Genomic DNA, 26,656 nt, shown 5'->3' on the forward strand with positions numbered 1-26,656 from the left:
ATGAAAGGTGCAGATACCAGTTATATGCTAGGGTAATATAATTGAGAATACACTTTGTCAAAATTGGTGGTGGCCTTGTGTCAATGTTTGAAACCAATATTAGTTTTGTTCCACAAGCTTTTATGAGGCTGTTTGGTCTGCTAGAAATTGCAGCAAAATCTTCCTTCGATGATGTCTTATCCACTTAAAAAACATACATGGAATGCATGAGAGAGAGTATGCCTGCACAAAATACTGGATAGTCATGGCTGGAATGGTTCTGATCATAGGTCTGCTGGAATAGGGTTGATTTAAGGTCAAATAATATCATCATCATCATTTAACGTCCATTGTCCATGCTGGCATGGGTTGGATGGTTTGACCAGGTCTGGCAAGCTGAAATGCTGCACCAGACTCCAGTCTGATTTGGTATAGTTTCCTAATGAAAACCACTCCAAGAGCGTAATGGATGCTTTTACGTGCCACTGGCACAGGTGCCATTTGTGTGACACCAGCAATAATAAGAATAAAAAGAATTGGGCTGGTGCTTTGCCGAAAAAGAAAAAAACCATGTTGTTTTAGACTGTCATTATCTTAAAAGAAAGAGAAGGGGAGAGAGAGGAGGAAGGGAGAAGACAGAGAAAGAGAGAGAGAGGAAGTAAATGCTGAAAGAGAGGGAGAGAGAGAGAAGAGAATTACATTGGACTCACCGTTTAACAAAAGGTGTACTCTTGTACATGAGGTAGCTGCCTCCTGAGAACTGGGCATCATTAATTTTTTCAGTCTCTATAAAGGAAGGTGAGAAAGTCAGTAACATAGAAGAAATATCTTCACATCTATTTATAACACTGATACTAACAAAAACATCACATGCTACCACAATATCACATGTCTAATATCAAATAACTGAAACACAACATGCCAAACTAAGTTGGAAGGTAGCAATTCTATATTTTGTTCAATGGAAGACAAATTTCACTTAATACAGCAGCAAAATTGGTAGTGTTCCAGACCAAATGTCACATCACCCTTAGTTACATTACATACTTTTTACATTACATACTTTTTGATCCTGAGTTCAAATCCTGCCAAAACCCATTTTATTTTCATTATATTAATCCTTTATCATCCAGATTGATCCGTCAAATGAAATGCTAATTTATCCACATTGTTTTAAATTAATCATGCATTATCTTGTAGCTTCAAGATTTAAATGATGTGACTGTTTATCTTTTGAATGACATTGTAGGATAGGTATGAGAGACCAAATCTGACCTGTTTGAACATAAAGCATGTAAAACATTTAGGTTTGATATGGCCAGTTTAAATGGGAAATGGTTAATTAAAGCACTATAGTTACAGGTGTGGCTGAGTGGTCAAGAGGTTTGTTTTCCAACTACATGTTTTTAGGTTCAGTTCCACTGCATGGCACTTTGGGCAAGTGTCTTCTACTATAACCTTGGCATGATCAAAACCTTATATATATATATATAACCAAGAGAGAAGATGGAGATAAGATTAATAAAAGTTTATTAATACATTGACGAGACCTACAATTGTTTCAATTCATCACTTGTGGCATAAAATCAACCAAATTTAATTTAACTAAATCAATTGATATTTATATCATTGTTTAATGTCCATCTTCGATGCATGTATGCGTAGGATGGTTGACAGGAGCTAGCCAGGTAGAAAAACTACCTAAGGCTATGGCATCTGTTTTGGTAGGGAGTTTACGGCTGGACAACCTTCCTAACACAAACCACCCTATAGAGTGAGCTCAGTGCTTTTACTCTGCAGAGTGGTTGGGGTTATATATATACACACACGATGGGCTTCTTTCAGTTTCCATCTACCAAATCCACTCACAAAGCTTTGGTTGGCATGTGGTTTATATTATAAGACATTTGCCCAAGGTACCAAACAGTGGGACTGAACCTGGAACCATGTGGTTGGGAAGCAAGCTTTGTAGTACACAGCCATGCCTGAACCCTATATGTCTTTTTTTTATTCTTGAATGTAAGAAAAATTATGATGCATCTAATGTAACCATATTGTGGATGGAATATTGAAAGTATGGTGAAACATATCAAATTTGTTTTTACCATAAAGTTAACTTATTTTTCTGCTAGGAAATATAATTTACTGAGGTTAGTGTTGAAGATTCAGTACAACAGAAGTTTCTGTGATATCAACCACCATATACCTCCGGCACAGACTCACTCATCATTACGTTCCATCATTTAATTTGAAATTAGTTTAGGATTTCAGAGTTATCACCCTTGTATTTCTTCATAAGAACTATCATTAATGCTAATGCTTTTATTTTTTACTAGCAGTATTGCCCGGCTTGTGCGCTCTATGCATGCGTGAATTAAGCTAAACTTAGATGAAGTTCAATCAAAATTCAATTATTTTGGTTTTAAAATCAAGCATTTAATGCCCTCTATTTTTGCGCTTATGTGTTCCATTTCCTCAATAGGAAGTACATAGAAGCGTTTCATAAATTTTTGTTGATCAAATAATTGCATTGTTGAATTATTCTTTTAGATCAGTATTTCTCAACGGGGATTTCAGGGGAGAGTTTCAGGGTGTCGCTGGCGATGTATCATGATGATCAAAAATCCGGCCTGCTAAAATTTGGTTAAAGTGATTCAAACTGCAGAATCAACACAAAATGGTCACATTTAATTCAAAGCGTTAAAAATGTTATGTAAACAATTGGTATGTGTTCACAAAGTCCAAATGATTAATATGAAAAAACCCTCTAGGCTACATCCCGAAAATTCATTTCTTTGCCGAATTTCTACAATGTTTACGGCGATTCGTTTTTATATCTTGATTTGTTATTTTTCATGCAATTTATGCATGCTTGCACGCGTCGTGAACACAGTTCACGTCAAATAGCTGACTGAGTAAAGTTCACTATTCAATGCATGGGATAAGGCCTAAACAAACATATTATCGATTTTTTACACTTGCAAGATGAATTTCGGAACAGAAATAGGGCAGTTCAATTTTCATTCGCCTAAACTTTAAGTGACCATTTTTGGTGGTTCTATGATTTGTTGGCTAGGAGGAGAGATGTGCCGGGAAGTTAAACACACAGACACACAAGTTGAGTTTTATATATATATATATAGATTATTAGTGTAATATTAATTGATTGAACATTTTTTTCTTTTTGCTTGTTTCATTAAATATGATCTACCTCCCACTTAAAATAAAGCACTTCATATATATTTAACCCTTTTCATGTGGCACAAAAAACATCACGTAGTCCACTCTGTAAAGTGGTTGGTGACAGGAAGAGCATCCTGCCATAAAAACCATGTCAGAGCAGACATTGAAGCTCAGTGCTGTTATCATCAGACTGTTCAGCCCATACCAACATACACGAAGCTGATTGGTAAAATTGGCTGAAATGGATTTATAATAGTATAAATATTAATACACCCACACTATTGACAAATATACGAGCACATGTTCTTTCTAACTTATAGATTGCCAGCACTATATATATATATATATATATGTATGTGTGTGTGTGTGTATCGTCATTTTATCATATAATTGATTCTATTTATGTATGAAAGCAAATACATTAACTGAATAAAGAGCAGAATATGGAATGTAAAGATAAATATAAATGTAAAGATAAACATAAATGTATTTATTTTTTAAAAGATAGTGGTGACATTGAAATTACATCATGTCTGGTTTGCCAAGCTGTTTGTTTGAAAAGTGAGATGTGGTGAAACTTGGAAATCATAGAGACTGTCTCTTTGGCATGAATGAGACTATAAGTATATACAAACAACCAAAAAAAGAAAAAAAAAGAGCAAAAAAGAAACAAAAGTAAAAAGCAAACAATAAATGCAAAACTGACAGGAAAAACAACAACAATCTTTAAAATGAATGCAAAATCTGTTCTACAACAACAAAGGAAACAAAGAATTAATAATATACTTTTCTACTCTAGGCACAAGGCCTGGAATTTTGGGGAGAGCGCCAGGCGATTAGATCAACTTCAGTATGTAACTGGTACTTAATTTATCGATCTCAAAAGGATGAAAGGCAAAGTTGACCTCTACAGAATTTGAACTCAGAATGTAAAAGCAGACGAAATACCACTAAGCATTTCACCCAGCATGCTAATGTTTCTGCCAGCTCACCATCTTAAAAAGAGAATTTTTTCTACTCTAGGTACAAGGCCTGGAATTTTTAAGGAGGGGGCCAGTCGATTAGATCAACCCAAGTACACAACTTAATTTATCGACCTCAAAGGGATGAAAGGCAAAGTTGACATTGGTGCAATTTGAACTCAGAACGTAGAGACAGACAAAATACTGCTAAGCATTTTGCCTGGTGTGCTAACGTTTTCTGCCAGCTTGCAACCTTAGAGAATTAATAATATAAAAAGAAAACTAACTTTTCTGGCAGTTGTTTCCTTGGAAGCCAAGTGGACAGTAGCAGTTATAGTTATCATGTCTTGGTACACAGACACCTTCGTTCATGCAGGGTCTGCCCTGACAAGGATGGTCACAGTTGTAGATATTTACTCCTTCCTTGGCTGACTTAAACAAGTCTAGGGGCTTCTCGTTGATTACAACCTAAGGAGAGAAAAAAAAAACAGGAAAAAGACATGAACACAGCCCAAAGAGAAAACAGGAAAAAAATTCATGAATATTTTCAAGGTGATGCCCCCCAGCATGGTCAGATGACTGAAACAAATAAAAAAAAAGTGATTTTTAAAAATGAAAGGGACAAAGATAGGGGGAGATACCCTTCTACCATCTTAGAACATACATGCACACAATCAGACAAGTGTCTGCATGTATGTATAAATATAAATAGGTGCAGACATGGTTGTGTGGTAAGAGGCTTGCTTCCCAACCACATGGTTCCAGGTTTGGTTCTACTGCATGACAACTTGGGCAAGTATCTTCTTCTACAGCCTCGAGCTGACCAGAGCCTTGTGAATGGGTTTGGTAGATAGAAACTGAAAGAAGCCCATTGTATATATTTGAGCGTTTGTGTGTTTGTGTCCCCACCATTGCTTGACAACTGATGTCGGTGTGTTTACATCCCCCATAACATAGCGGTTTGGCAAAAGGGACCAATAGAATAAGTACCAGGCTTACAAAGAAAAAGTCCATGGGTTGAGTTCTTCAACCAAAAGGCAGTGCTGCAGCATGGCCCCAGTCAAATGACTGAAACAAGTAAAAGAACGAAAGGATAATATATATATATATAGGTGCAGGAGTGGCTGTGTGGTAAGTAGCTTGCTAATCAACCACATGGTTCCGGGTTCAGTCCCACTGCGTGGCATCTTGGGCAAGTGTCTTCTGCTATAGCCTCGGGCCGACCAATGCCTTGTGAGTGGATTTAGTAGACGGAAACTGAAAGAAGCCTGTCGTATATATGTATATATATATGTGTGTGTATGTGTTTGTGTCTGTGTTTGTCCCCCTAGCATTGCTTGACAACCGATGCTGGTGTGTTTACGTCCCCGTCACTTAGCAGTTCGGCAAAAGAGACCGATAGAATAAGTACTGGCGGTGCTCCAGCATGGCCGCAGTCAAATGACTGAAACAAGTAAAAGAGTAAAGAGTAAAAGAGTATATATATATACCATTAACCTGATTCCACTGATCACAAAGTAAGCTTTTTAACCCCACACCCATGCTTGCACCTGTATATTCAAAATATAACTTATCTAAGACTACACTATATCATATGTCCCTTTCTTAAATAAAACATGCTGTGATCTGAAAGCAACTTGGCTGCTATTTCTAGCGAGTCAAAGAATCTTATTGAATCACCCTTATTGACTTGCAGAGGGGGAAAGGAAGTTGTGAGTCAGGCAAGGGAATACATTTAGCTGGAGGAATACAATGACTGACTGCTGAAAGGTTTCAATTAACAACCCAAACAATCAATAGATTGGGATCTTAGCCTTCCTGCCATTTTTGCTTATAAATAAGCTTTTATAAAAACGAAATGATGTGTTACAATATTGTTAATTGTTCTAGCTTGATTAGGTTTTGATGCTGACTGGTGATCCATCAGAACATTGATCAGTGACTCTTTCAAGTGGTCTGACCAGGTTAGGGTATGCTACACTGGTGTTATTATTCCATATGTCTTGTTCATGCATAGTTGAACGAACCCATCCGTATCTAAGAAATAGGTTTATTACAGGTGAAACAGCCTCTCTTTCTCTGACATGGTAGTCTGGTTATACCACTGCGCTGTTGTTATTGTAACGTTTGTTTCCAATTATGAAGCTTCGAATCAAGCAACCTGTTCACACATTCTCTCTCTCTCTCTTTGCCTCTCTCTCTCTCTCTCTTTGTCACTCTCTCTTTCAGACATGCATGCACGCGTGCACACACACACACACACACAGACATCATCGTCACCATCATAGTCAATCATCAAGTATCATCCGTCATCAATCATCATCCATCATCCGTCATCAATCATCATCATCATCATCAATATCATCAATCATCATCCTCATCATCATTGTCACCATCATCAATCATCATCATCATCATCATCGTCATCATCATCGTCACTATCATCAATATTTAACATCCATTTTTCATGGTGATATGGTTTGTTCATGCTGGAATGGTCTGGATGGTTTAGAGAGCTGTACCAGGCCCCCACCTGTCTAAGTTTGTCATGGTTTCAACAGCTGGATGCCATTCCTGATGCCAACCACTTCACAGTGTGTACCAAGTGTTTTTTATGTAGCACCAGCATGGGAAGTTTTTTTACATGGCACCAGCACAGGGGCTTTTAAAGTGGTGCCAGCACAGGTACCTGTTATGTGGCACCAGCATGGGTGCTTTTCATGTGGCTCCAGAACAGGTACTTTTTCATGGCATTTAATATAAAAGGTGTAAACATGTACATGTGGTTAAGAAGTTTATATCCCGACCAAGTGATTTCAGGTTCAATCACAGTCTTGGCTTTAGTCCCACTGAGCATTATCTTGGGTGAGTGTCTTCTACAATGGTCCTGGGCTGACCAAAGCAGTCTGAGTTTATTTGGTAAATGGAAACTGAAGGAAGCCCATCGTGTGTGTGTGTCCTTGTCTGGACATCACATGATAGTTGTAAATGAGTATGATCATCATCATATAAGCAAGGTGGTTCCATTTTCCAGTCTTCCATGAAAAACGTCCAGTTATGGGAAAATATCCCCTTGCCTGGAGACAGGTGAGGGTTGGCAACAGGAAAGGCATCCGACTGTAGAATATCCAAACCAATAAATTTTGTTTGATTCTTGCAGCATGGAAAAGTGGATATTAAAAAAAAAAGACACACATTAAATAATGTAGTCCCATATACATATAAAATCTGGGATGGTCACAGTTGGATTGCCTTTAAATACAGATTGGCTGAGCCATAAGAAAAACTAGGGGCCAGTCTGGAACCCCTATCTTGCCCAGAATATTAATTGTCTGGAAGCTGTTCAGTGACGTGCAACCAAGAGAATACCCTCCATCAGGCATTTGCCATATTCTGAACGCCTTACTTCCCTGGGCATGGATACATTGAAGCTCTGACATCTGGCAGCTGACTTGGCAGACATCCATAAAATTATTAACATCTTACAAACAATAACTCTGAGCACCTTTTCAAACTCCACCTGTCTAACACCTGTGGACATGTTTACAAAGTCAGAAAACAGCACAGCTCCCATGACTTTCGGAAACATTTTTTCATGCTAAGAGTTGCTGAAGCATGGAACAAACTGCCTGCATCAGTTGTTAGATATCTTGTCCATGAAAAAACAAACAAACACAACTGAAGACAATACCTCTGCCTTCCTTAAGGCAGAGATAATTAAGGGCACAGAAGCCACTGTGCCAATATGCTAGAAAATGACTCCAAATACGTCCAACCAATACAAGATTCATTTCAATATACACAGGTTGAAAGCGGGAAAAGTGGACAAACCAAATATTCAAAAAATTATTCGGGTAATCCTAGATTGATCAATTTCTGGATAATTATAATAATAACTCTTCTATATTCTACTGATGAAGGAAGAGTTATACTTATCCAGAAATTGATCAATCTTGGATTATTCAAATTATTTTAAACATATATATATAAATAAATTTTACTAAAATGGTTTTTTTAAATGCTGTTCACTGATAAGATTCATTAATTTTTAATGATTTTAATCTTTAATCATGTTTTTATATATTTATATATATTGTTTGTAGAAAGACATAAATCAGGAGATCTCAGGCCAGCAGTGTTTGGGGTCTGAAGATACACCATAAGGCTAAACCCCTTTGAGCGAAATCCAGGGTAACTCCCATATCCCAGCCTACCCCACTATAATATATATATATATATATATATAAATTTTTTTTTCATAATGAGATAAAAAATCCCGAGACTGTGTAAATTTTAGAACATTTATAGATAGATATCTATAAATGTTCTAAAATCTACACACCCTTGGTTTTTTATCTCATTACAAAAAAAAAAAAGAAATTTATAAACACGCTGACATATGACCAACATTAAACCCCTTATTCGCATAATCATTGAAACTGGAACTTAACTATGGTCTTATCTATAGCACTTATTCAACATTACCTGACACCTTTGGGTCTCAATGACACTATTACCTCTCATAAACTCTCTCTCTCTCTCTCTTTATATATATATATATATATATATTATATATATATATGTATATATATATATATATATATATATATATATATATATTATATATATATATATATATATATATATATATATATATACATACACACATACATGAAGGGCTTCTTTCAGTTTCCATTCACCAAACCCACTCACAAGGCTTTGGTGAGCCCAGGACCATAGAAAAAGACACTCGCCCAAGATAACACACAGTGGAATTGAACCCAAGATCACATGGTTGGGAAGCAGGCTTCTTAACCACACGGCCACACTGTTGCTACCACAACTCAAAAGTAATTGTTTTTCTTTTTTATGTTCGTGCTTATTTATTATTATTATTATTATTTTTTTTTTTTGCCTTATAAGGCCTAACGACCATTAGCAGAAAAGAGAATGAAGATATTTTTGCCAGGAATATTCCAAAAAACAAACTGCAAACTCCAACTGCTTGGCAAAGTGGTAGAATTGATACTTTTACTCTTTTACTTGTTTCAGTCATTTGACTGCAGCCATGCTGGAGCACTGCCTTTAGTCAAGCAAGTCAACCCTGGGACTTATTCTTTGTAAGCCTAGTACTTATTCTATCGGTCTCTTTTGCCAAGCCACTAAGTTACAGTGACATAAACACACCAGCATCAGTTGTCAAGCGATGTTGAGGGGACAGACACACAAACATATACACACATATTCATATACACATATATACGATGGGCTTCTTTCAGTTTCCGTCAACCAAATCCACTCACAAGGCTTTGGTCGGCCCGAGGCTATAGTAGAAGATACTTGCCCAAGGTTCCACACAGTGGGACTGGACCCGGAACCATGTGGTTGGTAAGCAAGCTACTTACCCCACAGCCATTCCTGCGCCTATGTTTGATAGCAAACAAACAAAAACAGCAAGAGTCTCATTGGTCAAGGCTCTTCTCAGAGTCTTCTTCAAGACCAATATATATATTTATCTATATATATGCTCTGGAAATTATAGTAATAATAATAATAATAATAATAACAACACTAATAATAGTAGTAGTAATAATAATAATGAAGTGCGTTCTCTTGTCCCTATCTACCATCTTGGATTTTATGAATGTATCTCCTGATGCTTTGGTACCAAGACAATTAAGCAAAAAGACTGTCATGAGGCCATTGCAGAGAGAAAAGAAAAGGAAAAAAGGAGGAGGATGCTACTACTTGTGATGCTGATGATGATGATGAAGACAAGAAAGAATGAATACAACAATGGAGATGGCGGTGGTGGTGATGGTTTGATAATCAAGAGACAAAGAGAAGGAGGCAGATACAAAGGGGGAAGAGGAAGAGGAAAAAGAGAGAGGGAGGTGAGAAGATAATGGTGAGGTGGGAAGAGAGAAATGAAAGCCATTCAATGGAGAGATGGGTAGAGGTGGCTGAAGAGAGAGAGAGAGAGAGAGAGAGATTAATGTGGGTGTGTATGGGGGTGGTATTTATAGGGGTAGGTGGTTGGGTGGATTATTGATTAAATGCTGATGTATATGTATGATTTTGACTGGCAGGTTTGTGATAGGTGTGTTGGTGGTGGTAGTGATGGTAATGGTGATTGTGGTGGTGGTGGTAGTGGTGAATGTGGTTGTGGTGATAGTAGTTGAGGTGGTAATGGCGATAGTGGTGGTAGTGGTGTTATTTGTGGTGGAGTAGTGATCTCTGCAGTGGTTGTGGTGATAGTGGTGGATGTGTTGTTGGTGGTGATGTTGTTGGTGGTGGAGTAGTGATCGCTGTAGTAGTTGTGGTGGTAGTGGAGGTGTTAGTGGTGGAGTAGTGATGTCTGCAGTAGGTGTGGTGGTAGTGGTGGTGTTAGTAGTTGTGGTGGTAGTGGTGGTGGTGGCAGTGGTGGTAGTGGTGGTGGTGGCAGTGGTTTTTGTGGTAGTGGTGTTGGTGATGGTGGTTGTGGTGGTAGTGATAAGGGTTGATATGCTAGTAGTTGTGGTGGTGGTTGTGGTGGGTGTGATGGCTGTAGCAGTGGTGTTGTCTGAGTAGTGATATCTGAAGTGGTGTTGGTGGTAGTTGTGACGGCGATGCTTATAGTGATGGTGGTGGTGTTGATGGCAGCGGCTTTTGTGGTGTTCACTGATTGTGTTGTTGTTGTTGTTGTTGTTGTTGTTAGTCATATTAGAACTATTAGTGTTGTATAATTTTGAATAGCGGAACAGCAAAAACATCAGTGTTATTGTTGTTGATGTTGTAGTTGGTGGGGGTGGTGGTGGTGGTGGATAACGTTTTTGCAGTAGTAGTAGCAGTAGTAGTAGTAGTAGTTGTTGTTGTTGTCGTTGTTGTTGTTGTCGGGGTGGATCGTGTGAGTGTTGCACGACTTTGATAAGCGCTGTAGTTGTTGATGTGGTGTGGGGCCCGGAGAAGATTGGGGTCAGTGGTGGTAGAGACGGGGTAAAAGAAAAAAAAAAGAGGTGCAATAGGGGTGGGTGAGCGGTGGTGGTGTGGACGACTGGATGGAATGTGGTGGGGTGTCTGAGGTGGGGGGGATGCAGGGTACAGTCCTGTTTCTGCTGCTGAGTAATCAACAAATTAAGAGATGCACAACAAAAAGGATTCTGCTGTGGCTGCACTTCTTAATGCATTTAGCTCAATGGAACCATATTTGTTTTGTTGTTGTTGTTCTAACTGTTGTTGATGTTTTCATGTTATCCGTACAGCTGTTGTTGTTGTTGTTGTTGCTTTTGCTGTTGTTTATATTGTTGTTGTTGTTGTATGCTGTTGTTGTTGAATGTCATTACAACAAATGTTATTCAAAAGCTGTTGCATTGTTTACCTGCAAGTTTATACAATGTGTGTGTGTGTGTGTGTGAAAGAGAGTGTGTGTGTGAGTGTGTGTGTATGGCTGAATATATGCACATTTATGTATGCGTGGGATGTGTTCTGTTGTGCATATAGGGGAGGATTGTCTGTACATGTGTGTGTCCGTGTGTACACACACAAACACATGTATGTATGTATATATATATATATATATATATATATATATGTATATATGGACAGCTATATGTATATATATATGTATGTATATAGGGACGCATATATGTATATATGTGTATATATATATGAGTGGTTGTGTGTATCTGTTTAAAGGTAGGACATGTATATTCATACTATGTGTGTATAGTGTATACATGTGCATGCATGTATGTCTATACATGTATATGCCTGCACAAATGTGCATATACACATATATATATTTATATATATGTCTATATGTGTATATATATATATTTATATATATGTCTATATTATGTGTATATATATAATTATATATATGTCTATATGTGTATGTATATATACATATATATATATATATTCCCATACAAACACATATATATGTAATTGCATATTTATATGCATATATATGTATGTATGTGTAGATATATATATATATATATATATATATATATATAGGTGTGTGTATGTGTACGTGTGAACACACACAAACACATTCCTCCCCCCGGCCCCTTCCACGCACGTATCTATTCATTACAGGAACCTTTCCATCTTTCAGATGCAGCTGACCAAACAGTGATGACTCACAGAATAGAAATGATGTTGATATTGTGGATGTTGTTGCTGTTGTTGTTGTAGGTAGCTCCAGTCCATATTGAGTTTTAACTGGTAGTCCAAACCATGACAATAGAACACTGGATGTAGGTATAATGGTGGTTGTTGTTGTTGTTATTGTTGTGGTTGTAGTCATAATAATAGTTGCTATTTTGCTTCCGGCATATCTTCAATGAGCAGAACTGAGATGAAAGCCATTTCAACGATGCCCATCGTGTCTTATTTTCAGTGTTAGTGTATCTTGGAATATAATATTTAATGTGACATTTATTTTTTTGTGATTTGAGTGAGATTTGGTAAGTATTTCTAGCAGTTTGGATGACCATAAACAGGCTCCTTCATTAGTTTGACTTATAACAAGTACCATATTTGGTGGCGTAAAAAACATAATTTTCTCCTCAAAAATTCACCCTAGGTGTTATGTGCTTCAATGTTCTTTTATTCTTTTATTTGTTTCAGTCATTTGACTGTGGCTATGCTGGAGCACCACCTTCAGTCGAACAAATTGACCCCAGGACTTATTCTCTGTAAGTCTACTACTTATTCTATCGGTCTCTTTTTTCCAAAACACTAAACAACATCAGTTGTCAAGCGATGGTGGTGGGACCAAACACAGACACACACATATATGGGGAAAAAGTCAAGGTAGAAAATGCTAAAATGATTTCATAAAAAACATTTCAGTACCGGTTTGGGTCATTGAGACTTTTTCAACTGTAAGTATGGAAAACAATTAAATTTTGGAAAAATTAAATGAAAAATTTTTAAAAAGAATATTTGCATAGTGTTCAAATACAAGTGGCATTTTTCTTGTTTCTGCCTGTCACTGTCTCTCTTGTTTACTCTTGTGGGTTCAAGATCGTTGTGAATTCTTGGCATAGAAGAAGAAGAAGAATGTGAGTGTGCTATGATAGTAGTAGGATGTTAAATGGTCAAGTGCTCTGAAAGTGACTTGTTGTAGATGGTAGTTTCTGTCTACCAAATCCACTCTCAAGGCTTTGGTTGGCCTGAGGCTATAGTAAAAGACACTTGCCGAAGGTGCCATGCAGTGGGATAAGAACCCGGAACTATGTGACTGGTAAGCAAGCTATTTACCACTCAACCACTCCTGCGTATATATGCTAACAAATTTTTAATTAGTGCTATGTAAAAGCAGTTGTGCTGGTGCCGCATACAAAGAATCCATGCTGGTGCCACGTATAAAGCACTTGGTACACTCTGTGAAGTGGTTGGCATTAGGAAAGCACCCAGTCATAGAAACCATGTCAAAGCAGACAGAAGAACTTGGGTGCAGTCCTATGGTTTTCCAGCTTTCATGAAACCATCCAACCCATGCCAGCACAGAAAACAGACATTAAATAATGATGATGATGATAATGATAGAGTGTGTGTAGTATGCATGTGTATCTTTTTGTGCCATCAAATACAGTAATATCAAAAGATGTGATCTTTCAAACAATCTTCTTAATCAAAGAAGAAAAAGAAAAAATATTAAGTTTGAAGAATTAGCTTTCATCAATTCGATATTTCAAACATTAAGTGGATGTTTGGGGAAGAATATACTTTTTAATTCCTAAAGTTGGAACCTGGATATTTCTTCTTTTTTTTTTTTGCACGATACCATCATGACAGTTAAAATGCAGATAAGATGTCTTGGCTCTCAAAACTCAAAGACAGAGCTGGAATGAGTACAGTGAAGAATTTTGACCAATATTTCAATAATTCTGTAGTTCACTGCCTTAGGCCATTTGCTAGGTCTGTTATGAGTCCTAAGATTTATTAGGGCTGGAAAATCTAATCTATTATATGACAAAAGTCACAATATTCTTACCTGGATAGGATGCTAGTTTGTCTCAGGGTTAATTTCCTAGTTATTGTTGGAATTCATTCACAGTTGAATGAACTGGAGCAACATGAAATGAAGTGTTTTGCTCAAGAACACAATGCACTCCCCAGTCTGGGAATTGAAACGATAATCTTACAATCATGAATGCGACAGCCTAACCACTGGGTCACTTGCTGTCACTTTGCTCATTCCCAGCAAGATCAAATCAAAAAGATTTTCTCAGGAGCAAAGTAAATGAAACATTTGGTGATGACTAACTGAATGAAATAACATCATCATCATCGTTGTTTAACGTCTGCTTTCCATGCCGGCATGGGTTGAACGGTTTGACTATGGGCTGGGAAGCCAGAAAGCTGCACCAGGCTCCAATCTGATCAAATACAGTAAGGTTTCTACAGCTCCAAGAGTGTAGTGGGTGCTTTTAACGTGCCACCAGCATGAGGGCCAGTCAAGCAGTACTGGCATCGACCACGCCTGAATGATGCTTTTTACATTCCACTGGCACAGGAGCCAGTCAGGCCGTACTGGCAATGACCATGCTTGAATGGTGCTTTTTACATGTCACCGGCACGGGAGTCAGTCAGACAGCACTGGCAACGACCATGCTCGAATGGTGCTTTGTATGTGCCACGTAGGATAGGAAAAAATAAAAAACAATAAAAATAAAAAATTATAATTTGCATTAATTTCTGCATTCAGTAAACTGTTTGTACTTAATCTGGATATAACAAAATCTACCATCAAAGACAACAGATCAACTCTAAAAGTAGCTTTTAATCCTTTTCCTGTTGTGTGTCTCACATGTGGTACCCAGGGCTTATTTCCCAGGCTTCCAATCATCTTCTATGATACATATTCCCAATTTTTGTCGACCATCAGAATAACTTGGGACTTATGAAAGAAAAGCTTAATATTACTCAGAACGTATGAAACAAGGGCTATGTATAAGCCTAGGGACAAGCATGGATGTTTAGAACAAACTTATGAGAATGTTCTGGACAGGCAGAGGATTAAAAAACCTTAGATTAAAGAATCTGTTATTCTAAATTAAAGTATTCTCAGAGTTAAGGGTTTTTGGCATTAGGAAAGGCACCCAGCCATAGAAACTTTGCCAAAGTAAACATTGGAGCTTCATGTTGTTCTTAGTCAAATTGGTACCTGTCAAACTGTTCCACTCATACCAGCATAAAGCACAGGGCTGGCTCAAGGTACCCATAACTCGAGCAACCACCTGGGGTACCATGTACTTTTTAGCCTACATTTTCGCTTTTTCTCCTTGTGAAAGTTTTAAAAAATTATACTTGTAAGGGTGCCAAAGTTCAGTTTACTCAGGGTGCCAGCAACCCTAGGGCCAGCCCTGATAGAAAAAGGATGTTAAATGATGATAATGATGATGATGATATCTGGCATATTTCCCGGGTGTTCATGCATCATACATGAAACATATTCTTAAATTTTGTCAATCACCAGAGTAATTCAGGAGTTATGAAAGGAAAGCTTCATTTAACCCAGAATGTATAAAACAAGGGCTAACTAAATGTCTGCTTATGAAAATGTCTTTGACAAACAAAGGATTAAAAAGTCATCTAAGTTGTTCAAGGTAGCTGCAAATTCTTTCATCAGACATTCCTCTGTTAATATTGTTGGTTTTGGAGGTGATGGTGGTGGTGGGTGTGGTGAAAGTTATATAGGAACACTGGAAGTAAATATTACAATAGCACAATTGTTTGTTCCCTGATTAAGCAGAAGTTAACCCCTACTTTACCATTTTTCCAGCAGGTAACAAATAAAGGATATGACTCGGTCACTGTAGCAGAGCTATTGAACGAAATGGAAATTGAAGGATGGTCTGAGAGCCTGAAAGTCCTATGTTGGTTGAGGCACTGAAAACTATTGGAGCCTTCAATGAAAGAATAAACTGTATTTACAATGGTTTCAAATTTTGACACAAGGCCAGCAATTGGGGGGGGCGGTTTAAAGTGAGTACTCAACAGGTACTTATTTTATTGACCCTGAAAGGATGAAAGTAAAAACTAATCATGGTGAAATTTGAACCCAGAGCACAAAGATGGTTAAAATGCCACCAAGCATTTTGCCTGGTGTGCAAATAATTCTACCTTTCTCTCCCCTCTCTCTCTTCTCTCCCCATGTGATAGGTATTCAGCCAAGCCTGACCTTTCTTTCTTGGTTCAGCCATTGTCCGTACAACATCTATATTCCTCCCTGTGCCTGTGAAATCGTGTATCCCTGCCGTAAGGCTTTACTTCCTCACATACCAGCTTAATTTAATTTGTCCTTAGTTGAAAGACACCTGTTTTGTCCTGTTATTTGTATTTGTGTAACATTCTCCATTTTTTACAGTCCTTGTTTTCGTATACATTCGCTGCTTTCTTCCAAGGAATCTAATGCTCTTAGTTTTGTTTTCCTTGGGGCTGGCCAGATTGGAGTAATCTCGAGTATAACCAGCCGAAATTACAAACATAATCTGGAACTCGACTGAGAAAAGAAAACTTCGAATGACCCATCCTTGCTTTCTTTGTATTGTCTATCTGAATGTTTTGTTGTCCCTTTTTGTATCACCTAACTGTCTGGATGTTTTGCGTTCTTGTCCCATTTTATATATATATATATAAATATATATATGTATATGTGTGTCTTTGTCGACCTGCTATCACTTGACAACCAATGTTGGTGTGTTTATATCTCCGTAACTTAGTGGTTCGGCAGAAGTAACTGATAGAATAAGTACCAGGCTTACAAAGAATAAGTTCAGGGGTTGATTTTTTCAACAAAAAGGCAGTGCTCCAGCATGGTCCCAGTCAAATGACTGAAACAAGTAAAAGAATAAAATAAATGAATATATATATATATATATATATATATATATAAATATATGACAGGTTTTCAGTTTCCATCTAACAAATCTACTCCCAAGGCTTTCGATGGCCCAAGGCTATAGTAGAAGACAGTTGCCCCAAATGCCATGCAGTGGGAGTGAACTTGGAACCATGTGGTTCAGAGGCAAGCTTCTTACCACACAGCCATGCCTGCACTTACAGACTAAATGTGCAACTAGTAATATTAGTTATAGATGTAGAATTTATGCATTCTGTAAGTCTGGAGGATTTTACAGATTTTTCTGTATAATAGGGTAGCTTTAATTTAAAATAGAAACCCACACATGTATTCTTTTTTACCTTTGTCAATCTGTTGCTTGTATGTGTGTGTGTGTGTGTGTGTGCATGCATGTGCATGTGGGTATGTGTGTCTGTGCATGTGTATGTGCTTGTGTGCATGTGTGTGTGCACATGCATGTGTGTGTGTATTTTATGTATGTATATATATATATATACATACATGTGTGCATGTGTGTGTGTGTATTTATGTATGTGTGTGTATATATATATATATATACATACACACTTAAGTCATATATACATGCAGATACTTTTACACACATAAATTTACTTACTCATATCTATGTATATATATGTGTGTGTGTGTGTGTGCATGTTTCTATACATACACACACATATAGATAGACAGATGGATACATACATACATGTGTGTATAACTGTGTGTGCGTGTATGTGTACCTGCGTGTATATGTATACTCCTACACACACTGGCATATATACACAGTGCTATAAATCTGCAGCCAACACAGAGAGTGAACACAAGAAAAATATATATATATACAAAAGAAAAAAAGAAAGGAAGAAAGAAAGAAAGAAAGAAAGAAAGGAAGAAAGGAAGGAAGACAGAAAGAAAGAAAGAAAGGAAGGAAGACAGAAAGAAAGAAAGGAAGATGCAATCAAAGAAAGCAACAAAGAAGGGAGGAAAGAACGAAAGCAAGAACTCCAGTGAAGCCTGACTGAAGACTACAAGAGAATGGTTGCTAATTCATAGTTTGTTGCTTCTCTTGTTAGACAGAAAATTCTTGTGGAAAATTCTGTAATTGTTGTGAAGTGCTATCCTGTGTCTTTGACAATAATCTTAACTTGATTTCAGCTACGAAACTCTACTGTCCATCTTTTTCTGATGGCTTTTGCTGATTTGGTTTAGATCAAGAATGGAACGGAACAGTGGTGGCGGCAGCATGGGTGGCGGCGGCAGTGGTGGTGGTGGTGGTGTGTGTGCTGGCATAGTTGTAATGTAATGGTATATTCTTTGGTGGCAGTGGGTGGTGGTGGTGTTGGTGGTAGTGACGGCTGTAGTAGTGGTGGCGGTGTTGTTGGTGGTGGCTATGGTGGTGTTGGTGATAGTGGTGATGATGGCTGTGGAGGTGGTGTTGGTGGTAGCGATGGTTGGGTGCTAATCATGGTGATTGTGGTGGAGGTGGTGGAATTAAGCTAGAGAAGTAGTGGTAGCAGGAAAGTGAAGTGGTTGGAGTCATGGCGCCAGAGGAGAGGTAGCAATGTAGAGAAAGGGTTGGGGTGAGAGAGAGAGAGAGATAGAGAGACACAAAGTAAGAAAGGATGTCTAGGATGATAGAGAGAAAGATACAGTGAGAAGAGAAAGTGAAAGAAATATCTTTTTCTTTTTTTCTTTCAGTCATGCTGGGGCACTGCTTTGAAGAGGTTTTGGTAGAATTAATTGATACCAGTACTTTTTTAAAAATAAAGCTTGGTACATAGTCTATCAATCCGTTTGCTGATCTGCTAAGTTACAGGAACATAAAGAAACCAAACCTGGCTGTCAGGTAGTGGTGGGAACCAAGACACAAACCTCGCCCCCACGCTTATATTTCACATTGTCTGCGGGAGACCAGTGGAATGTCTTAGAAAAATAGGGATTGGCCTAAGGAAGGCTATAAAGCAGTCACCTCCCACCCACTCGCCTAAAATGATGAAAAGTAAAATTGACTTTAAGAAGATTTGAACTTAGAATGTAACGATACATTCACAAGATACTTTACCTAACACTGCACTGATTCTGTGTTGTAAAGCAGTCTTTTGCCACTGTTGTATCTGTCTTTTGACAATGGTTGCTGCTTGGACAGATATTGTTATATACCAAAGTTGTTGATAGAATTCTTCTATCTGGCACTGTACGACCTCCAGTCATACAGTGTTATTATCCTCAAAAGGTTGAATCGATGTCATGTCCACTCTGTACCACAGTATAATTACTATATCAGCACAGACATGACTATCAACACAGTCTACACATACTCTTGACCTTCTGTCAACTGATTACTGGTCTATTTATAATGGCTGGTTACTACCACTTTTAACCAGGAGGGGTATACAATTTCAGTATACAATATTCAGCTAATCCACTGCAATGTCAATGGTGATAATGATAATCTTAGGAACTACACCTGTAAATCTCTACAGGATGACAAGTGAATCACAGGAGGTCTGAAGCTGGACTGACTTTGAACTAAAGGCCGAACCCTTAAAAAGGTTATGGCTGGCTAATGCACACACACAAAAACACACAAACACACATACAAGCAGTCATATGAGTGTACACAAGCAATCACACACACACTTACATACACAAACTTTTCGTTTACACTCACCTTGACCTCCTCTCCTAAACAAATACACATCTACATACACACATACAAGCATACTTGCACACACATAAAACCATTTCTCAGACAGAATCTGAGCAGACCTTGCAGAGAGAGGGCAAGTCATAACAATGAAAGGACTTCCACTAACAAACAACTGATTGATTGTTTAACCAGCACATTAATCAAATGATTGATTAATTAAGTGGTCTGATATTTCACTAGCAATAAAGAAGTGATATTGGACCAGTGTGTGTATTTGTTATCACTATTGGCATAATGACCCTCCCAAGACAACAAAATTTGTTTTAACACACAAATTCACATCAAGGATCTTGAAAACCAAATACAAAAATGAATTAATCTTATGTCAAATCAGAAACTCTCAATGGGTTCCCCACATTGCACTGGTGTTCCCCATATGGTATCTTGGTGTACCACAGATTTATAAAAAAATTCAGAATTTAGATTTTGAATGAAAGAAAAAAAAAAAAACCAGGTGATATACATAATCTTGTTATAGGTATGGATGATTAAAGAAAATATGCAACAGTTTTCTATATTGGTTTTTAAAGTTGTTAACTTTAAAATGGTTTTCTTTCAACTTTCCTTTTGAAGTTTGCTGGTAATTATTATTTGATCTCCAGCGCTTGATGAAGTGGGAAAAATTGAGGGTAGCAAGCTTAAATACTTGTTGTTGTTGCTTAGTCCTGAGGTCAGTTATGATTGAGCAGATCTATGACCAAAACCATTCTAACCATGACCAACCCCACTGTTTTTCTCAGATAAGTCGGCATTATCTAATACTCTTTTACTCTTTTTTACTTGTTTCAGTCATGTGACTGTGGCCATGCTGGAGCACTGCCTTTAGTTGAGCAAATTGACCACAGGACTTATTCTTTGTAAGCCTAGTACTTATTCTATCAGTCTCTTTTGCCAAACTGCTAAATTATGGGGATGTAAACACACCAGCATCAGTTGTCAAGCAATGTTGGGGGGACAAACACAAACCCACAAACACACACATATATATATACAATGGGCTTCTTTCAGTTTCCGTCAACCAAATCCACTCACAAGGCTTTGGTTTGCCTGAGGCTATAGTAGAAGACACTAGCCGAAGATGCCATGCAGTGGGACTGAACCTGGAACCATATGGTTGGTAAGCAAGCTACTTACCACACAGCCACTCCTGCGCCTAATCTATTCTTCACTTTTTATTAAGACTGTAAGACATGACTCAAATGAGATTTGGCTACTGCTTTTAGCAAATCACACAACTACCTAATGTCTCACTTATTGGTTTGTAGCTGTATAAATAGTTGTCACTGTCATTGAACCCCAGAACAGCTTTAATCGACATTATTTACATTATTTACATTTGACCACTACGCCATATGCCCACGGGCATATGCCATAGTGGTTAAGAGTGCAGGCTACTAGCCCCAAGATTCTGAGTTCGATTCCAGGCAGTGACCTGAATAATGATAATAATAACAATAATAATAATAAGTTTTTAGAATAGGTACACTCTAAATGTCATAGGTGGTAACTAAAAGGGCTGTAACAAGTAAAGTAAAGTAAAGGCTAAGTTTCCTTCTTGACTCATGCTGACTGGTTACTATGATATATAAATTCTCCGCCTGGACAATACACTGATCCGTCGCAAATTTACTCATTCTAACCAGCCGAGTGGACTGGAGCAACATGAAATGAAGTATTTTGCTCAAGAACACAATACATCGCCCAGTCCAGGAGCTGAAACCACAATCTTACGATCAAGAGTCCAACACCCTATCCACTAAACCATGTGCCTCTACACTAAAAGGAATGACTAGCCATAAAATATTACCACAAAATGACCCATCCAACCCAAAGGATTTAGGATTTCATTATCTTGCTGGGAAGGCGAGAAAAGATGTTAGCAGAAACTTGTCAGATACAGTTGAGAATGCAAGCCATTACATTCGGCGAGAGAGAGAGAGAGAGAGAGAGAGAGAGAGAGAGAGAGAGAGAGAGAGAGAGAGAGAGAGAGAGAGAGAGAGAGAGTGGGGTGTAGCAAGAACAAGCATTGAGGGTGACAGGAACATCTGGCCTAGAGTCACAATACCTGACTCAATGAAGCTTGTGCAGCTATTTTGGAGTTTTGTTGCCTATATTGGTGAGTAGCTCTGGTATTCAGAGCCACTATACTACCTGATCAGACACCGATTCCAGCATTTGGAGACAGAGTATAGAAGTGCTCTTAGCACACAAGTCTTTATCCTGAATGCGTCTTTTCCTTAAGACAGTTGGATAAGACTTGAGAGCAAAATTGCAGCTATTTCTAGCAAGTTGAACAACCACACAGAGGATCTTTTATCAGCTCAGGTGAACAGAAATGGCGAATAATAATGATGATGACCATAATGAAAAGGAAGATAATTGTGGTAATGGAATTGGTGGTGGGGTTGTTCCTCAGTAGAGGTTTGTTGGCCAAAGAACCTCTGTATAAACGTCTCTTTTATCAGCTCTCATGCCAGATCTTCGACGCCACTGTTTGATGCGTAATCAACAGTTCCACAGACAAAGACAGGAAAGATTTGATGTTTGTCATTTTTTCTTCTTTTTTTTTAATATTTTTTCCACTTCCTGAAACTGAATACTAACAAATGAAGAAGAATTTCTTCAGAAATTCTGTCTAGTATATCATATATTCCTATGTGTGAGTGTGTGTGTGTTTGTGTGCGTGTGTGTGTGCATGTGTATGAATGTGCATGTGTGTGAATGTCTCTGTTTACATGTGTGTGGATAAAAATGCGATGGAGGAGAATAAAATAAGACTTTATTTCTCCTTTATTTTTTTCATTCTTTCACACTTCACTATACATATATATATATATATATATATATATATATATATATACACATTTATATTTATATATATATATATACACATACATACATATATATATACACATATATACATACACATATATATTTATATACACATATATACATACACATATATATTTATATACATACATATATACACACACATATATACATATGTATACATACATATATATATATACACATATATATACACACATATATACACACACATATATACATACACACATACATATGTACATATATACATAAATATAAATATATACAAATATATATACAAATATACAAAGATATACAAATATATATATATATATATATATATACATAAATATATAGATATACAAATATATATATATGTATGTATATATATATTATATACATAAATATATAGATATACAATATATATATATATATATATATATATATATATATATATATACATAAATATATAGAAATACATACATATATATAAATATATACATGTATATACCCCCACATACACACAGACAACAGGCACACCGTACATATGAATAAATAATGAATCTATACATATAAGCATGTGTTCGTTATTTACAATAATTCTTCTTTATATCCAACCTAAAGCTTATAATAAGAAAACCAATATGAATATGAGTAACAAGAATCATAGTTGAGTCTAATTTTAGTAACTAGGCCAGCAATTTTGAGAGAAGAGTAAAAACAGTTACATGCGCCCTAGTATAAGACTGGTATTTTATTCATTTGACTGTGAAAGGATGAAAACAAAGTTGGCCTCAGCAGGATTTGAACTCAGAACATAAAGAGCCAGAGGAAGTGTTGCTAAGTGTTTTGTCTGATGGGCTAATGATTCTGCCGGCTCACTGCATTTAATCATTTCAAATTTGGCACAAGGCCAGCAATTACATCAACCTAAGTACATGACTGGTACTTATTTTATCAACCTTGAAAGGATGAAAGACAAAGTTGACCTCGGAAGAATTTGAACTCAGACTGTAAAGACAGACGAAATACCAAGGTGGTGCTACAGCATGGCCACAGTCAAATGACTGAAAACAAGTAAAAAAGTAAGCATTTCTAATGTGACTGCCAGCTCACCACAATAATAATAATAATAATAATAATAATAATTTCTTTCCAATTTTTGCTAGAAATTTTGAGGGGAGGGAGTAAGTTGATTACATCAGCATCAGTACTTAACAATTACATTACTGACCCAGGAGGGATGAAAAGCAAGATTGACCTCAGTGATATTTGAACACAAAATGTGAAAAATTGATATTTTCCCTGCCATTGTAAAGATTCCATCAACACTCAACCTTTGATAATTGTTTCTTATTTAGGTAAAATGTCTGAAAATTTGAGGGGTGGGGCAGAGCAGGCAGCTGATTTGCTGACGGGACATGTCAACAAATTCAATTATTTGTAGCTCAGCACTTCTTCAAATACACATGTATGCATATACAATACATGTCTTTCAATTTCCATTGAACAGTTCCCCTTACAAGGCTTTGGCCAGCCCAGGGTCATACCAGAAAACACTTGCCCAATATGGTACACACACACACACAGCCACACATGTATAAGTATATCAAAAGGTTGTGTTATAATATTATTCCACATATACAAAAACAGCCATACCAACATTCCTCCATCATCAGCTGTCCCACGGATATCATTATGGTTTCGACACCTGTGTAGTACCACAATCCAGCAGTGTCAAAAGCACTAAAATAAGTGTTGTTTGTGAGCAGACGTACCAAAGAAACCACAACTTTCAAACACATTTACCCTACATATAACAGTATCAATAAATAAATTCAATAAGTAAATCAAGTCTTCTTTCAGTTTCTGTCTACCAAATCCACTGATAAGGCTGGAGGCCATATTGTAGGAAACACTTGCCTAAGGTGCCACACAGTGGAACTAAACACTAAACCATATGGTTGGGAAACAGACTTCCTAACCATGCAACCATAACTGTGTAGATGTATACAGACTCTTGAAGCATTGTTTTTCTGCTGAATACTCTTCAACTGCAAACATCTTCAGAAACTGTTATTCAGAATTTCACATTCCCATTCGTTGGATAATTATTCATCACAACTGTCCAATGAATGGGAAGATGAAGCCTCTGAGTAACATAAGAAAATTACTATTTGTAAATCTCACAATGAGAGATATTCAGTAACAATACTTTGGAGTAAAGATTATTTGCCAACATAACATGGCAGTCCTGGTTTAGGACTAATGTTGCTGTAATTTAGCCCCAGGAGACATTGTCTCCAGCTGGCTATACAACACGATCTGTGTCCTTATATTTTCAAACAAGGGAATCTAGCACCCCAACTCAGCTCAAAACAATATCTGTGTATCGCAATTTCCAGGTTATTTCCCTTCATCAGCACAGAAAAATTATTTGGCTAGAGGTGGCGCTGCCATATTCCAGCAACATATGTCCTAAATCAGGACTGCCTTGTTATGTTGGCAAATAATCTTTACTCCTCTGAGTAACAATTTGTGCAGATGTTTGAAACTTTAGAAGAAGAAATCATAGTTGATTTAGCTGGTGTAGAATAATCTTTTCTACTCTAGGCACAAGGACCAAAAATTTGGGAGAGGAGGCAGTCGATTAGATTGACCCAGTACATAACTGGTACTTAATTTATCGACCCCAAAAGGATGAAAAGCCAAGTCAACCTCGGTGGAATTTGAACTCAAAACATAAAGACAGATGAAATACCGCTAAGCATTTTACATAGCATACTAACGTTTCTGCCAGCTTGCTGCCTTGCTGGTGCAGAATGATATAAGAGAAAGGAGACCCTTTGCAGCACTTTCATGATAAACAGGATATCTGCCCTCACTTATACCAAAATGATAAACACTACATCACTTATACACCACCACCACCATCACCAAACCTTGTAATCTATTAAATCATCATCATCATTGTTTAACATCCATTTTCCATGCTGGCATGGGTTAGATAGTTCGACTGGGGTCTGGGAAGCCAGGAGGCTGCACCAGGCCCCAATCTGATTTAGCAGTGTTTCTACAGCTCGATGCCCTTCCTAACGCCAACCACTCCGAGAGTATAGTGGGTGCTTTTTATGTGCCACTGGCACAGGAGCCAGAGGGGGCTGGCATTGACCATGATTGGATGATAATAAACAAATATATTAGTAAATAATAAAATAAAATTCTTACTTTTTGAATACATCCAGAAAATGATGTTGAAATGTTGGCGTATTTGGATGTCTCATCAAAGTTTTGATGTCCACCAATGTATAGGTCTTGTAGAAGTGTCAGCTGGGTATAGGCACCCTGAGACAAACCTTCTGCTCGTGGTTGATTGTCAACTTCCAAGATACCATCTCGTCCTGTACGTGATAGTTTCACAATGTGCCAGTTGCCCAGATTGACTGCGTGTGGACTCCTGAAATAGAAACAATGAATAAATGAACTTAAAAAAAAAGAAAAAACAACCATCTGCACCCCACTCAAAAAATAAAAAACAGGAAAAGTTACTTGAAAATCAAAATTCATGCAAATATTTACTGATGGTAGAGATGAAGGTGATGGTCATGGTGATGATGATAACAATGATGATGGTGATTCTGAGGAGGAGACAAAGTTTGCATGATTTCTGCAGACACTCCAAGACAGTTTGCTAGTCAAGATGATCATAATGAAGATGATAACATTATTTACAAATTTTTACACAAGGCCAGCAATTTCGTGAGAGGTAGTAGGTACATCATATCAATCGCAGCTCACAACTGGTACTTATTTTATCGACTTTTGAACTCAGATTGTCTAAACATATGAAAAGCTGCTAAGCATTTTTCCTGGCATGGTAACAATTCTGGTAGCACACTGCCTTACATGCCGATGCTAACTGGATAAATATAATCTATAAGATGTTGACTAGATAAACACATTCTGTAGGTATTGAAAAGAGAAATATAATCCAAAGTGAATAAGTGGATTATCTCTGTCTATAGATAATAAACAGTCTGATATCATCATCGTCATTTAACATCCATTGTCCATGCTGGCATGGGTTGGACGGTTTGACCAACGCTAGCATGCTGGAAGGCTGCACCAGACACCAGTCTG

General features: G+C 37.4%; 1 protein-coding gene across 1 annotated transcript in view; it reads right to left on the reverse strand.

Annotated features, from left to right (window-relative positions):
* The window catches only part of LOC115216355 (pikachurin), a 700,561-nt gene that overhangs the window by 15,840 nt on the left and 658,065 nt on the right, over nt 1-26,656 (reverse strand). The window contains exons 9-11 of the mRNA XM_029785606.2: nt 25,745-25,973; nt 4,412-4,592; nt 690-765 (exon numbers count right to left, since the gene is read on the reverse strand). Of these exons, the coding sequence (XP_029641466.1) occupies nt 690-765; nt 4,412-4,592; nt 25,745-25,973 (486 nt within the window). The remainder of the gene's footprint in view (nt 1-689; nt 766-4,411; nt 4,593-25,744; nt 25,974-26,656) is intronic.

The sequence above is a fragment of the Octopus sinensis genome, linkage group LG10 (assembly GCF_006345805.1).
Source record: "Octopus sinensis linkage group LG10, ASM634580v1, whole genome shotgun sequence".
NCBI classification, from domain to species: Eukaryota; Metazoa; Mollusca; class Cephalopoda; order Octopoda; family Octopodidae; genus Octopus; species Octopus sinensis.